The sequence below is a fragment of the Embiotoca jacksoni genome, unplaced genomic scaffold, assembly GCF_022577435.1.
Source record: "Embiotoca jacksoni isolate LCO1_2020_lvr unplaced genomic scaffold, fEmbJac1.0.p SCAF_14, whole genome shotgun sequence".
Classification (NCBI taxonomy): domain Eukaryota; kingdom Metazoa; phylum Chordata; class Actinopteri; family Embiotocidae; genus Embiotoca; species Embiotoca jacksoni.
In genome coordinates this window covers 8165643-8182500 of record NW_027185274.1, presented here as the reverse complement: position 1 = coordinate 8182500, position 16858 = coordinate 8165643, and the positions used below count along the sequence as shown (strand labels likewise).

The following is a 16858-nucleotide window of genomic DNA, read 5'->3' as shown; positions in this document are numbered from 1 at the left end:
TTGGGTTTGAAGGCCCTCCTTAGGGTGTGAGTAGAGATATGGGCCGCTGTTGTGCTAGTTGTCTGTTTGGAGAAGTTAATAAAGCAGGCTGAAATAGAAACCTCAACTTGCTTCATTTACCACAATATTATTACCTCTGCCAAGCAGGTGATGTATCCAGTGCAGTTTGCTTTTTTTGTTTATCGGTTTCTCTGATTGTCAGGCGGATTACGGAAAAACTACCAGCCCCGATTTTTGTGTTGAGATGGAGCTATGCTTTATTTTTCACTTTCATTTAACACTGCCATGGAGCATTTCCCCTTCTAAATGCAATACATCTTCGAATCCAGTAGATGGCAGCGGAGTTCAGTAGTGCTAAAACATAGGCCATTCTAGAAACGTCACAGTCCATATTAATGGGTACAGTAATCCTTTGGGATGGAAGTATTTGCTCAAACTCAATACATCAAGCAGTCGTTATGGAGTGATTTTATAGGAGAGAACACATTTATAAACATATGCATAACATACAGTGGTTGCAGATTTGCATAGATCAGTGGATGGTGATGGAGGTCAACACTCTTTCACAGCCCTTGTAGTTAAAATGGAAGTACATTACAATAATTATATCATCATCATTGTCATTTCAGTTATCAATTTGATGTTAAATATGAGTCTAACAGTAGAGTATAAAGTGGCTGCAGGCCTGCTGTATGTACAAACATGTGAAATTCAAATCAGCGTTTTTCATCGTAGCTGCTGACCTGAAGGAGATGATAAGTGATGTGCTGCATCAAATAATTAGATCTTATGTAAACATGATTTATCTAATTTGGCATCAGCATTTTGCTCACTGGCAATAAAGTCTCTTGGGAAGAACTCCTTGATCTCTCATCTCTCCAGCTGCTGTTTTCTCTTCATTAATGATATGCAAACAATGAGTCAATTTAGACTGTAAAATTACCAGAGTAGATTGTACCATATTTTATACAGTAGTCATTAGGTATAATCAGTAAACCAGTTTATTGTCCCATCATAATTAAACATGTTTTGCTGTATTATTGTCTTCAAAGGAGATATTGACTCCTATTGAACCTCAGGGTCACTTAGTCTTTTTCTGCATGAACCACCAAAATAAGTCCTGAGCAGATGGCAGGTTTTTTTTTAATATCTCCTGTCTCTTATGTTTAATCTCAATGACAAGTTGCTCAAGGATCCAGGATATGACAAAGAGAAAAGAAAACTTGGCAGGAGGTTGATGTTTTTCCCCTCTCACCAGCACACGCCTCCTCACACCTCTTTGGTCTCCCTGACAGCTCCTATTAACGCATGCAACTGAGCCTCAGCACTGACATAACAGAGACCAGAAAGAAAAGGTACATGCTGCTTCACCAATGCGTGAACCGCTTGATCCAGGTCGACAACACGAGCACAGCCCACTAACCTAAAGTATAATATTAAAAGAAATATAATAGGACCTCTGCTTTTTACAGTCTAAATGCTGCAGGGATCGACACCTTTAATGTGATCAGTCTGTTCTTGGCACGTTTCCTTGACAACAAAGCAGAAGATCAGGATTTCTGAGGCTGATATCATTTAATCTGGAATCAAAAATGTGTAAAAAAAAAAAAAGTGTGAAAAGAATATTAACTGAACAAACAGATTTAATTGATTAAGTCCACAAAACTTGCCCAAAGCTCATGAGTGGTGGATTAAACAGTTGTAGAGGAAGTGGCAGCTGGTTGTGGCAGGGTGAGCGAGTGCAGGGCACCGTGTAATTATCGAAATCTGGACTAGTGCCTCATGCAGTTACACTCTGCAGGTGAATGTTGAAAGTGCTACAAAGGACACTAAGAAGGACCAGTGAATATGATTTGTAGGTCAGTACACCACAGACAGCTGGTACACATGATTAGTGTGCGCAGTACACAATCAAACCCATACTGGTCTAAAGTAGGTTACTGTGGTGTTTGCTTTTAAAAATAAAATAAAATGTAATTTTTTTTTTTGCAGACCCTTTTGTTCCAATTTACATCAGCAGATCTAAAGGAAACAATAACCCTAAGAGTAAATGGATTAAATTATGTTGTACTTCCAACTGTTCGGATGTGATTGACTGTGTAAATACTTTGCTGAAAAGGTTTCCTGCAGGCCCAAGTCCATACATCAGTTAGTTTGTCAGACAAAAATAGAGTTAGCTCACAGACTGCATGTGGGTCCATTTTCAAAATCCAAAAAAACTGAACTGATTTGCAATTCAAATCAACATTTGTTGGAACTGCACAGGCTATTTCCAAACACGTCTCGAAATAAATTAACCCAAATTTAGCAAATCCAGCAGGTTTAGTAAAAAATTTACGATTTGTTCGCTGATCAAAATTGTCCCCAGATTACAGTTTCAAAGACAAACACATTACAAGATTGAGTTTTCAAAACGAGGTGGGCATGGAGTGAAAGAAGAAAAGACATTCAATTATAAATAATGTTTGTGCTGTAGCCTACAGTATTTGCTGCTGTTCTGTTCAGTTTGTATCATAATCTCATACAAATACTTGTGATTAGTACAGACACAATTTAAAAAATACCTTTACAGTGTATTACAATCCCAACACGACTGCAATAAATACTAGACACCTTATTTCTTGTTTGTGCAGACGACCCTGCATTAGTTGATTTTCTGCTAACTCAGTTATATTTTGAGAAATCTTTGTTGACGTAATATCATACCGGACTGTATTATAGTTGAAAGGTGTTTTTGATATTCTATTCACCTCGTAACATCACAAACTACAGTCATAAATTCACCACTGAATCTGTTCTGATTTGTATAAAGAATCATCTTAACAATGTTGTTATTTAATCGTAGTATCATAAATATTAGGGCAATAGATATAAGTTATACAAAATTGTACAGTGCCTTCTCTTTCAAATGTCGTTCTGAAAAGCAGGATCCTTAATTTGACTCACAAGTTCTGTTTTGTTTGATTGTTATATTTGCTTTCTTCCCAGAGACTCAGAGGTGAGGGCTGTATTTTCACCTTTAAGCAAACATTAACGTCAGGACTCAAACCCACACGTTTCCCCCTGAACGAAGTCTCCTTGTCTGCTGATGCAGCGCAGCATGCAATGAAAGCCAATTCAGGAGTCACTCACTCACACTGTTCTTGTTGTTGTGCGCTCTGAGTGGAAATGAAGGAAATTGGCTCACACAGGTAGATGTCCAGACTTCTGCAGGAGGCTGCTGTTGTCCCTCTTATTGTTTCTCTATTCCTGAACTTGTGGCACACTGTGCTCGCTGAACATTTACATTATATTTTTGGGGGAGCTGGCAGGTGGGCTGACACACCCCGCCGCCCTGTTGGTCATTTCCTCCATTTTGACTTTATCGCTGTCTTCCATGCGTGGCCCTTCTCTGAACCACACTCATCTGTCTCCATCCTTCTGCTTTATGCAACTGCTGCTTTGACCTATATAGTAAAGGGCAATCCAGTGTGTGTGTGTGTGTGTGTGTGTGTGTGTGTGTGTGTGTGTGTGTGTGAGTGTGAGTGCGTTTTCTTCCCTGGTGGGTCTTCTGTGCGTGTTTGCGAACGGTTTGGAGAAGATCTCCTGAGTGTAAGTCCCTCGCGGGGTCTCCGGTGTGTGTCTCGAGGTACAGAGTGACCCTGATGTGTCAGTTCTGTTTAAAACACGGAGAGCTGGTGGACCACCGTGACTCACACAGACACACAAGAAACTTCCTCAGGGCCCTCCCTACGATCACTGTACCTCACCCACACCCGCCCACACACTGCGGACATTTTTCCTCGAAGCACATCTGTAAGGCTCCCAATTTATAGCTATAGCATGACATCGGCATGAAACCCGCAGGCCTCGCAAAAGTCTGTCCCTATATATTTGCGTTTACAGTACAAGTGAAAAGTGTTGTGCGAGTTGTTGTTGCCCAGTTCGTCTTTTCACAGCTTCCCCGTGAGACAGATTGTGTGTTTGAACATTAATTTCATGAACGCACCAGAGAAAAACAAGTGGATTACCATGAGGCCAAAGCAGAGCTAGAGGACATCAACCTTTTGAAAAAAAAACACTCATTCCTTTTCAGAATAAAAACTTAACTATATGACTGCATGTTCAGAAAGAAACAACATGCACACGTACAAGAAGCTGAATGTGTTTATTAGAGTTTCAGAGATGCAAAAATCGACAAAAGGCCGACTAACAATCGGAAAGGCAGACAGAAAGAACGTACACGCTGCCCGTAGAAATGATCAGACAAAACCTCTGCTGGAGTTTTGGTTTACAACATTAGATCGTAGTGACGTAAATTGGACTGTGATTGAGATAAAAAAAAAAAAGATCTCAGGAAAATTATATACAGATGAAAACGTAGAATAATTAACTGTGCCATTATTTATTCATCAATCCTGCAGGTGTTTAGAAATCACAAAAAAAAAGAAAGGGCTGATCTTTGTGTGAAACCCCGTTGTTAGAAACTATTTGGTTAGATCACCTCGATCCAAAAAGGTCCAACTTATCACTTCACCTTTAATATTACATCTGATGATCAGCCCTCTTCTACGTCCACTGAGATTCTGTTGTAAATCAATAAACCATAAACAGGTAGAGAGTGAATACTTTCTATAGGAAGTGTTCTGACTAACCGAGTTGAGTCATTTCTCGACTCCTGCTGAGGTCAGCTGGCAGCTAAAAACACACACTTATACTACACATACTATATACATATTCTTCACAGGTACTGTGCTTGAAGGCTTTTAAACTAACATTTAGCTAAAAAAAAAAATCACGACACCTCACCAACTGAGGCCGAGCAACCACGTTCTGCAGCGGAGAATCCAGCTGTCAAAAATAAATACATCTTCACACTAAGGGAAACCTACAGGTGGCACACGGAGCTGGCTACGTTCAATGTAGCTGGTAAGGCAACTGTTTTGGCAGGTTAAACAAAATACAGACCAGTTTGGACCCAGGACAGCATGGTGGAGCATTGTAATGCACTTTAATTTGATTCTTGTGCTTACAGATTTTTCAGTACGACTCGTGTGCCCCGAACTATAAAAAAAAACAACCACAACAACATTGTTGCGAAGACTTTATGTTGTGTAATGTGAACAAATAAGAGACACTTGTCCATTTAAATGTGATTAATTCATAATGTAAAACTTTATAAATACTGCTGGTTAATGACAACTATACTGTATTATATCCCAGGCTGTAAATGAGAACCTACGGAGGAGAGGCAGTGCGGGAGGACGAGAAGAAAAAAAACAACTATTGATTGAGCCAAGACAAACAAATCTTGTTTTGAATAAGCAAGTATGGTTTGAAATGTGACCTTCTTAAGATGCACCGAGTTTATCTGATTCAGAGTAACAACAATAAATCAAATAATTATCTTATTTCATTACATATGTCAAAACTTTTTTTTTTTTTAACAAAAAACACTTTGCCATCAAATGTGATGTTCTTTTAGTGAGAAATAATGCTTTCTTTTTCTCCTACCTTTACCCCTCACTCATACAGGTGGTATGCACACTGGGGCACACATGCAGACAAATGGACACAAGCAAAACATTTGTCACAGCTCTGACCAAGGTTTAGCACAGTGCCTGCAAACGTCCTGCAGAGTAACAGACATCGATCCATCACCTGTCATTTTGGAGCTCTGGTCTCGCTCCCTGTGGAACAAACTCCAGACAAAATACGGTTACGGTCGGCAATGACATCAGCTTTGCTTACAGGAGCGATTATTAAATTCTGAACTGCACAATTATTCCAATGACTTGTTGAGCAATCGTATAGAAAGTGAGTTAAAAAAAAAAACAACAACAAAAAAAAACGATTCAGCTACAAATGCATGTCAAACTTCTACAAAACCAAAACTGGCTGAGAACTCATTGCTGGTGCCTCGAGTTACCTTAACCTAATAAGTCTTTTCTGAAACAAATACGTGGAAGAAATGAAGGTTTCTCTCAGCTCGTCTTTAATGAGTCCAATGATGTAAAACAGTGCCACGCTCGGTGCAGACTGGCTGCAAAGCGAGCTGGAAGCCATTCAGGAACTCTTCACGGTGATTGTGGTCTCTTTCATTTCAATGCCACCTCTCCCCGCTTCTTCTTCCGCGCATCGAGTAAAATTCTTCTGTGCACAGAAACCACTGTGGGTTGCATTTTACGTGTGATCCTGTTGTCTGCTCATATTTTAGTCCAGTTCTTAGTCAAAGGGGAGAAGTGTTAGGCCATAATCCACGTGCTGTGTGAGTGTTCATCACCCTGGTGTGTACAGTCGCAGAATGAAGAAGTCACTGGAATGTTTAGGGTTGGTCCGACGAGGGAAAACATCCACCCTTTAAAAAGAGCAAACATCCAGACGGTCAGGGATTCAAATCTGTCACACACTTATCTTCTCACAAACATCTGTACAGATTTGATTTCATACTGAGTGAAACCACCAGGCATCTTCTCTCCCTAAACCTAAAATCAGTTTCGGAGCATTTTCAAAATCCCCTGAGAAGTCGAGCTTAAAATTTCCATCCAGACTACGGATGTCTTGGAGCCATGGCAACCAGATATGAGGCGGCTCATGAGATGTGGACTCAATAAGCTGAGGTCATGAGAACAGATAAACACAGATATGTAGCCTGAAAGATAAACCAACATCATCTTAAACAGAGATAATTATTTAACTGTCACTCAAACTTTAAACGTCCGGTGTCTCAGTCCAAAACTCAAACATAAGAAACAGCAGCATGACATTACATTTTAGAAAGTGGAAACAGAAAATATTATAAATGAATGTAACAATGACCAAATTGCCCGAACTAAGTTAATTTAGTTTAAAAAAAAAAAAATCACAAAACTTACTGGTGACATGTAATTCAAAAATAATCTTCTGGAACGTAAACCTTGAAACTAATCTGAGAGTGAAACTGTCTTACCTGCTTTGTCGCGACCATTATCGAACATCTCTAAAGAGCTGAAAGATAAACATTTGAAGGTTTATGACAAAGAAGGAGACGGACACGTGGAGAAACTGGAGGAAACACAGGGAGGTGAAGACAGTGATGGACTGAAAGGAAATAGAGACGACAAGCTTGAATGGGAAAAAGAGGAATGTCAGTGTAAAACAAAAAGAGAAATATGTGGATTCACACACACGCGCACGCACACACACACGCACACACACACACACACACACACACACACACACACACACAAAAGAACAGATCTTACATCAACAGTCAGTGAGTTTCATACAAAGAGATACACACTGACACACCGGGTCAGTGTGCCATATTTACGCTTTCACTTCGCATTGCAATTTGGACAACAAGCACCGAATCTCTCGCCTCCACCCGCACACACACACACACACACATAAATCCAGCACCTGCTGCTGTCCCATCACCGAAGCAATCACAGCCTTTCTCCCATTCCCAACAAAAAAAAAACCTCTCTCTCGTCAACACACAGTACAGGCGAGAATCAATAGAAAGTTTCTGGATGGCAACAACACAGCGACCCCGTGTTATTGCCGGTGGAAGTTTGGCCACACGGAGTTTGATCCTTACGTGCTGCCGCAGTCTGCAGCGAACTAATAAGCGGCGTGTGCTCGCTAGTAAACAGCAGGAGGAGACAACTGCATCGTCAGATTGCGGACATTTGGCACTCAAATTTCCGATGAAAGCAGGAGAACAGATGGAGAGGGTGATATTGATGTTGCTGAACAGGTCTGGCTAAATGTCAGTGCGCTTCGAATGCAGTGCGACAGACCCACGGTGATGAGGTTTGTCAAATTCATGGCAAGTGTGCAACTGCGTGAGCCGGTACGGCAGCAGTGCAGTGAAACAAAGTGTTAACCAGTCTGCCCTCAGGCACGAGTTCACTTCCAATGTGTTATTCTTTGTTCCTGTTCCTTCTGTGTTTCGAAGCACGCTTTCACCAAAACAACTCATGCTGTAATTCTGTTTTCTAGGGTCTCGGTCCAAAACGCCTGCAAAGTGAAGATGCTGCCGTCTGCTCCTCCTCACATTGTCTGGATTCTCTGACATTTTTAGGCCCAGATGTGAATTAAGACATTAATTCTCTTATGCTGGAAGGATAATGAAAACACTCACGTTAGTGAGTCCAATAGTCAGTTTAAGATAAGAACCCAGACCCTGTCATAGAATGAAATCAAAGATAAATCATGAAACGGACATTATCGATCCTGCACAGGTGCAACCCCCAACTCCTGTCCTCCTTTCTTTTTTTTTCTTCTTCTTTTTTTTGTTACAGAAGAAATAACAAAACGAAAGCAGAAAAGTACATATTTAAAAACTGCGACAAGATGTGTGTGAATTTTAGTTCTGCTCTTTGAAGGGGATCAAGGTTGAGGGGTCTGGCCCACCTGTTCAGCATGAATGTGTCTCATTAGCCAGCAGCTCTGGAGTGAGCTGCCCGGTTTCCCAGAGATTAGTCCCAGTGATTGGTAGATTGACTCACAGCAAGCGGGTCTTGGCCGAAAGCTGCTACGCTGTTCCGCATCTCATTCTCACTGCCACGCAGCGGTATCAGTGACACGTTACCGTGACGCGTGTCGGGCAGCACGCGGCTCACCCGCGTCTGCTTCAGTCCGTCCTGCGGCCACACGTCGCCATCGTACTTTAATGAGGAGCGGACCGGGACAGGCGGGGGAGACGGGGACAGGGAGGAAAGAAGAGGTTTTACAATACGATGAGACACACTACAATACTACAGTACTACACGATGAGGAAGAGATCACGAAGCACGTGTCGGCTTCGTGTCATTTAAATGAACGTGTTGAGACATACTCAATAAAATAGTGCTGCATTAGATGCTAAAAAACTACGTCCAAAAGTACTGAATCACTACTTGGTTTCTACAAGACCTGAATATGGAGTGTGTTTGTATGTTTGTGTCTCTAAGAAAGAGAGCGCGTACCTGGATGCTGAGAAATGTAGCGTACCACTCCCTCATTTCTGCCTGGGTGTCACAGCAGAGATACCTGCAAATAAATAGAGTGATAAAGTGAGGCAGACAGTGTGATAAAAATCGGGAGGTGGTGTGTGTGTGTGTGTGTGTGCGCATGTGTATTTGTGGTTTTGGAGACAAGGAACCAGACAGGCATTTGGAGACCAGGGGGAATTTTGAAGAAAAACAACAAGAAGAAAGGGAGGTAGTCAAGAGATATTAAATTAAATTGACATGTTGCCTCCTATGGCGCCCGGCGGTGAAGCCGCAAGTGTAAACACTGAGTGTGATTCCTAATTTAAACCTCTCCCAAAGAGTAACACTGATTAGGACCCTGAGCATTCAGCATGTGTCCATGTCTGTGAAATGTGTCAGTTTGTCCCTCTGTAACGTCTGTAACGTCTGTGTGTGTGTGTGTGTGTGTGTGTGTGTGTGTGTGTGTGTGTGTGTGTGTGTGTGCGCGCGCACGCATATTTTATGCCACTCAGGTTGCCGTCACACAGCCCTCTGAGTCATCAGCCATGCTGTGGTGCTGAATAAAGAGGCTTTATTTACACAGTTATTATTGTTATGAGCATAGATTTAGACTACGACGATTATTCAAGGGCCCTCTGCTGAGACACAACAAAACACTGATACAAAAACGAAACAGTAAACATTATTCATTATGTACCGCAGACAGAAATTTAGCTACAGTCAGGCAATTTGGCTCACATGCTAACAAACACACACACACACACACACACACACACACACACACACACACACACACAGAGAGTTCCTACCTCTCTCTAGTTTGCATCGTCATGCCTAACGGAGCTCATTAGTGCTTGTTGGGATTCAAAGGAAGAATGTCCCTCTATCCTCGCACACAAACCTACAGTATACTATCTCATTCGGAGTTTTTCATTTTTACTTGTAATTAACTGCACGCTAATCTCCAACACTATCAGCTGCAGAAGAATGAATGTGGCTCATTTATCATGAAGGATTTCCACAAAGCCGCCGAATACAATTTACATAAAATGTAGTGTCCCTGTAAGATTAAACTCGAGTGACTGCTGATAAAATAGCACAGACAGCAAAAAAAAAAAAAAAAAAAAAGGGGAAAATGAATGTGTTGAGAGTTTGGAGGGGACAGAAGCAGTAGCAGGATAAACACATTAAGTTAGACGTGTTTAAATTGAGCGAGGAGAGAGCAGTTCAGCACGACAGCCACATGGGCACCCGGGTCGCTCACTCATTTTGATTAGATTTCCACTTTCTTCCTGACCTATACCCACTCTTCTACGAAGTTTTCTTTTACCTGCAGTAAATTCTAAATGTCCCACTCGGTATACACTACTTCCCCCTTCAGCTGCGACACGCTCCCTGCCTTCCGCCTGCTTCCCTATCTTTGTTACGCTCTCCTCCCTCTCTCTTTTTGTGTCCTCCTCTCAGGTGTGTTTTCTCGCTGCGAGGGACGTGACGATGGCGCGTAACCAAAAGATGATACTGCCTGCAGCGTGACGACAACAGCACTGCCATTACAAGTGTGAAGATGTCGACTGCTGTTGACAACGCAGAGCCCAGTGCAACACGAACACACTGAGCGCACGGACGCGCGCACACACACACACACACACACACTAGAATAGAACCGTGGATATAGGTATGCTCGTCCGTCGTCGTCGTCCCCCCCCCCCCCGGGCGGAGCCGACTTTTCATATGCCTCCATTTCCCAACTCTCATGCAGGGATCTGACCCGTTTTCTCTGCCTACAGAGAAGCTGCCAGCGTATTCTAATGTTGGCCACATTTACATGCATATCATAAGTGCGATCATGCTGCTACTGAGGGAAACAAGCCGCTGCCTGCTGAACACAAGGCCAGCAAACATGTCACAAGCAGCTGAATAAGTTGGCACCGAAGGCTGCTACTGCGGAGACAAATGAATCCACAGTAGATCAGTGTTGTGGTATAGTGTCATGCTTCAACTTTGGGTGTTAGACGGGAGTAAAAATGTACATTCTCCAGTTCTAGTCACCAAACTGAAAATGGCATATAATTTAGATGTGTTACAGTTAGTAGTAGAAGTATCGATCCAGTAGTTACCTTCATCTTAGTTTTTGACAAAGGCTGAAGTACTGGATGCATGTCAGTGCAGCTCATCTATCATGTGTAATTCTCATGCTACATGTAACACAGATTATGGAGGTATTATCACAATTATGGACAAACATACACAGAGTATATTGGCCAGGTTGCTGCATCTCTAGATGAGCAACAAAACAAAATCAGAACAATAACAACAGTGTAGCTCTGAAGCAGAAAGAGCAGCCCACTGCAACAAATGTATCTTATGCTGAGGTTTAATGCAGATAAATTACAGTTTAAAAAAAAAAAAAAAAAAAAAAAAAAAAGTATGCTTGTTGACGTCATGGACAGGATTGGCCTGAGCTGCGACTGCACTGGGATGACAGCTATGTTTACATAATTTGTTCCGAGCGTACGGCACCAGACGGCTACTCACCACTGCTGTCTCTCTGGCTTCTCTTGTTTCTTGCTCTCATACACCACTGTCAGTCCCCAACTAGACATAAGACAAAGAAAGATTACTTCAGCAGCAGCAGCCCCAGTTCCTGATTCTTTGGCTCAATCTGCCCCCTAGTGGTCACTGTGTTTATCGGTGCCATGAGTGATTTTAGATAAGGCGAAAAATTTATCCAAAATTAGAAAATTAATTATTCATGGTCACCCATTAATTATTCCTTTAAATGATGATGCTGAAGAGCGAGTGGGGCTACAGAACTGGCACTCAACCTGTGTGCAGTAGTAAACTGATAAATCCTGAAGTGAACTCTGGGGCATTGACCACTTTGATTCCAGTTAAAAAAAAAAAAAAAATTTAAAAAAAAGGCAGTTGAATGAAAAAGTCTATTAAAAATCCATTATTTTTTCTACAGTTTAGACATTTATACGCTCTTTGCATGTAGTTTGGACTCTTTCTAGCACGTATATGTATCATTCACCCCATGCTGGATGATATTATTTTTACTCATATTGACATACAGCCAGTCACCATCACTGTTGTGTGTTAAATGGCAGATTCGCAGACAAAACAAATCTGAATTAGATTAAAATGCAGCATTTTGCTTTGTCGTGCAGATTTAGTCAGTCCCAACAGTAGTATTGTGGTGCAGAGGTGATGCACTCTTGCAGAGCTGTAGAAGTGGTGTGCATACAGCATATCATTTCCTTTTGAAAACACATATCAAAAATATTCAGATGTTTTATTTAAACGGTATACTTTCACTAGATTCATTTTTTACGTGCGCTGAAGCGAGTAATTTGTGCTCACCACGTGGGAGGGCGCAGTTTCTTCTTCATACCGAGGTAAACCTTTAGGTTTTTCACTGGCCAATCACGTTCTGGACGGTTACTCTGACAGACGAAGAGGAAAAGAGCTTATGAGCCTGTGAAAGAACGTGACAACTGAAAAGATGAAGTGAAAGATTGTTAACACATCTCTGTCGAGCTTACTCTGACTTCCTTGTACATTCTGAGCGATGTGAAATTGAGGATGAAATAACGGTCATGGAAACTTCCAGAGGGGAGACCCAATCCCAGGATGCTTCGCTCCTCTCTGAATTTTATCATCCCGTGTTTGGATGCATCCACTTTACTGCCTGGAGGACAGAATGAGATATAAATAAGAACAGAAAAATGAGGCGAACGAAACAATGCAGCAATATTGAGAGTAAATCTGTGTTGGCTTGTGTTTACCAAGGTAGACAATCATCACGTCCATAGCGAGGTGTTTCTTGATGACCAGATGGGAGTCGGTGCCGAACGAGTGAAGGATGGGTAAGACTCGCTCCTGGTAGTGCAGCGGTCGTTCTGAGGAACAAACAAGCACACAGAAAAACAGCATGATGTAACAAAATCTGATGCAACCGCAAGTCATTTCTTTATGATAAAGACAAATTTAGACATTTCAAGACAAAAACGAGAGCAAAGAAAGAACAGGATATGAAAAATGTCTTCCTCAGATAAACGAGTTGATGCCATGATTCTCAGTGTGCAATATTTTTTGAAAGCTATAAAAACTCAGGAATGCAGACTTGATTTATAATAATGACACTTTACATCTTTGAACTAATTGTGTTATTCACATCTACGTATCAAACTCAAAAATAGCCAGAAATATGGAGTGTTGTAAACAGCTGAGTGACAGAGTTCCCTGCAGCTCTTCCTGTCACTCATACTTTCTCTAATTTCCTTCCATTTCTCAGAAACATTCCTCCATCTCCTCCTCTAATCAGCAGGTTGCTTCTCTGACTAGTCATAGGCAAGCTGCCAAATTAGCTGAGTGTTACTGGCATTTGATAAGGCACCCAAAGACTTCCTGGTGGAGAACCAGATGGCCCACATACCAGGGTCACAACAAACCCTGGCGTGCGCAGTCACAGGGCTGAGAACGATTGTCTTGCCTCCGGGTTAGGGGATCACTGGGTAGTTCAGCCTGCAGGCTGAGTGGAGAGCACTTCACAGGTATGTGTCATTGTTTTGTTTTGCTGTGGGTCTTTGCAAGTTTCATGTTAATTTGACACAGCTTGTATTTAATCATATAAACCCATGTCGCTTTCCAAACCAAAAGAGTCCTGTCACCATAATTAAAAACACAAAAGTCGTCAGTTTGTCAAATTATTGTCCCTCTGTCTTCCCATCTGTCTCACCCATTTCCTCCTTGTCGCTGACCTCCCAGCAGCTCCAGTACTCTTTGTCTTTAACTGGGATGTTACGCCGGTCCAAAACCTCATATGTGAGCTCTGCTGCTGTCATTGAACCAGGGATCTGAGGGAAGAACAGAGCAGAGCAGAGCAGTTACTCGCCACAGCAAAGCAGACGTATGGCTGCATGCAAATGGAGCCGGTTTGTTATTGTCGCTGCTTAATGTACACCAGACGAGAGAAGAACGTGGAACTAAAACTGTGAAATGCCCGATAATATTGTGTCATTTAGTGAAATCCAGTTGACCTTGACATGTTGCTCCGCTGTGTCCTTCTTTTCCTCCAGGTACACTGTACAGATGAAGTGGCCTCCAGGTTCAGTACTCTAAAGTATTGAGCAAACACGCACATACACATACACATACACACACACGCACACGCACACACACACACACGCACACGCACACAGAAAAAAGATCAGACGGAAATATAACAACATCAGGATAATAAACAGCAGCAATTTGCCACAATGACATGATTTTAAACCCTTTATATTGTCACACTAACATAAACTGAAGAACTGAACAATAATGAAACGGATCATGTGTGACTTAAACAACAACAAAAACATTGCTATGTGCAGAACGGTATCTGAAAAGATCCGTTGTTTAAAATACATAAGATTACTGTGTTGTCTGAAAGTGTGTGGGTCTCACAGGAAACTTTGTGTTGAGTTTCTCTCGCACTTGGATGATAACAGTGATCTCTTCGAGCTGCTTCTTTAGCTGCTGCTCATCCACCTGTAAACCAGAACGGACACATTCATACACACACAAATAAAAATAATCAATCATCAACTAGGGGCGAGCCAATCTTTAGATCTCAATTTAAAACTCCCACCAGGCACTTTGAAGTTGCAGTAAATCACAAATGTTGTCATGTTAATGCCACTCACATGAGGAAGCATTTTTTATCTACTCAATTCCAAAGAAATTACATTAAGATAAGACTTTGTCGAGTTGGCGGTTGTCTTTCAGTACATTTTATATAGTGGGATTTCATTCTCAGTTCACACATTTCCTGAATCTAAATTCCTCTAAATTTCCAAATTAATTTACTAGAAATTAAAAATTACACTGGTTAAGGGCTATTTTCTAAGATGATTATGTACTGTATGTGTAAATGCTACTAAAAATAAAGTAGGAATAAATTAAATCTGTTCCTGAAAGCTTACTGGTGATGGTTCCAGCCTTTTTGGAGCTTTTTCTTGCAGCCAATAAAATAAGATGGCATGTTCTTTGACATCTTAACCTTTTTAGACTTGTGCAGTGTGTGTGCCATTTCCTGACGTCATCGCTTAACATAAAAAAACACACCCTGAGAGCAAAATGTTTTGCCTCCTCTTATCATCCACTTGCATAATGCCGAGCTGCGGGGTCTGACCTCAAAGATGAGTGTGTAGTGCTGTATGAGGTCCTCTATGGCGCGGCCAGCAGTGAAGTCCTTTCCATCAGTCTGGAACAGTGTGGGACCGAACACTATGGCCAAGTTATGGAGGTTCATCTGGTTTAGCTCAGAAAAACGCTGCACGCTGAAACACACGGTAGAAAACACACATGGGTATGTGTGACATAAACAGAGCTAGGATGTGAATCATTGTTATCTGGTTCTCACCAATACAGGTGGTTGATAAGGGCTTGTAGTGTAGCCTTGTTGACACGAGGCAGTCTGTTCAACAGCAGCTGGTACTCAGAGATTTTCACGCTGTTATCCTGAGTGCCTGGATTACAGGAAATGGAGAAAAGAAGGAAAAGAGAAAATGATGAATGCAGAGGAGATATAAAGAGAGGCAGCATCACAAAGAGTGGCAGGAAATTGTAAAGATGGAAAGCATAGGATGGGAGTATAAAAGGGAGAGAAAGATGGAGAAGAAATGATCAGTGAAAGGGGATCTATAGATAAACAAATACAGGCAAACAGTGACAAAACTCCTGATGAAAAATTGCTACAGAGCTCTGACACAAATGCCATATTTGCTTATAAACTGGCACGCAGACAAGTCCAGGTGCATGTATTCAAAATGGAAAGGACTTTGTAGGGTTCCTCTTCAAAACGGTACAGTCATGACTTCTGACACACAGCTGCGGCATCTCGACGCTATTTTGCGAGGGCACCGTCGCTGCATCCTGAGCGTCGCGCTCCCCAAGACTATTGTGATTGGTTTAAAGAAATACAAAACAAGCCTGAATGCTTTTTAAATGTTGCTGTAGCAGAATGATGTACGAGTGCAGCCAGACCAGCGCTGGCACAGAACAGTGGAAATAAATCACGCTATTCAAGATTATATCTTTAGTGTAGTTTCAGTAGTAGAAACTCTACTGCACAACAACACATCATAGAGTTGGTCTGTTGGAATCACTTCTTTAGAAGAATATAACCACTAAACTGTTAAAACTGTCCAGAGCGAGGCATGTGATCTGTGGATCCTAAAAAATGAATAGATTTTATTCACCATGCATTGTATTTGCGTGGCATTAGATGCCTCAGCAACAAATATAGAACAATATGTCCAAACCTCATAATATGAAAATAAACCTAATTGGATGGCTGAATCCCAGTATAAGTAAGCAGAACAATGTGTTTGTTATTTAAGTGAAATGACTTCTTCAATTCATAAAATGCCAAAACTCTGATTGTGCAGTCTTTTATATCTTACCAGCAACACTGAGCCAGGTGCTGGAGTCCTCTGATGTGAACAGTCCCTCTCCCAGCTCCCTGAAGAAGCGCTTGAGTGTACTGGAGACGTCGTCCACCTGATGCTCGCCTTCCCTGAGACGGACACTGCGGGCGTCAAGACGGTATTTCTCGCACAGCGCTGCCACACGGGAGTTCACACCGCTCTTACGATAAATTCCCTCTGAGGTCAAGCCTAGAAAAAAAAACATGAACAAGCACACACAGAAAACAAAGTATTACAAACACCGACACATCTGATAATAAAGTGGCATTTTGTAGATTTGGGTTTTCAGAGGTTAAACAATGCAAACTGATGCAACTGATGTTCTCTGAAGGGTAAAACTCTCAAGCATGTTGAACTTATCATGATGTCAGAGATTGTATTATTCATCATTAGTTAATCAACTGACTGTTGGAGATTTATTAAATTACTCAGAGCAAGTCATGC

The 16858-nt window shown here is 41.6% G+C and overlaps 1 protein-coding gene across 3 annotated transcripts in view; it reads right to left on the bottom strand.

Moving 5' to 3' along the window:
* Positions 1-4128: 4128 nt before the first annotated feature.
* Positions 4129-16858, bottom strand: part of LOC138197176 (arf-GAP with Rho-GAP domain, ANK repeat and PH domain-containing protein 1) — a 48270-nt gene continuing 35540 nt past the window's right edge. The window contains exons 21-34 of one of the 3 annotated variants that reach the window (XM_069147812.1): positions 16391-16603; positions 15349-15454; positions 15118-15265; positions 14391-14474; positions 13982-14059; positions 13681-13798; positions 12728-12841; positions 12485-12630; positions 12303-12385; positions 11475-11534; positions 8934-8997; positions 8475-8633; positions 6929-6966; positions 4129-6337 (exon numbers count right to left, since the gene is read on the bottom strand). In XM_069147812.1, the coding sequence (XP_069003913.1) occupies positions 6946-6966; positions 8475-8633; positions 8934-8997; positions 11475-11534; positions 12303-12385; positions 12485-12630; positions 12728-12841; positions 13681-13798; positions 13982-14059; positions 14391-14474; positions 15118-15265; positions 15349-15454; positions 16391-16603 (1394 nt within the window). In that variant the 3' untranslated portion in view covers positions 4129-6337; positions 6929-6945. The remainder of the gene's footprint in view (positions 6338-6928; positions 6967-8474; positions 8634-8933; positions 8998-11474; positions 11535-12302; positions 12386-12484; positions 12631-12727; positions 12842-13680; positions 13799-13981; positions 14060-14390; positions 14475-15117; positions 15266-15348; positions 15455-16390; positions 16604-16858) is intronic. The other 2 variants (XM_069147814.1, XM_069147811.1) reach the window with 2 other exon arrangements.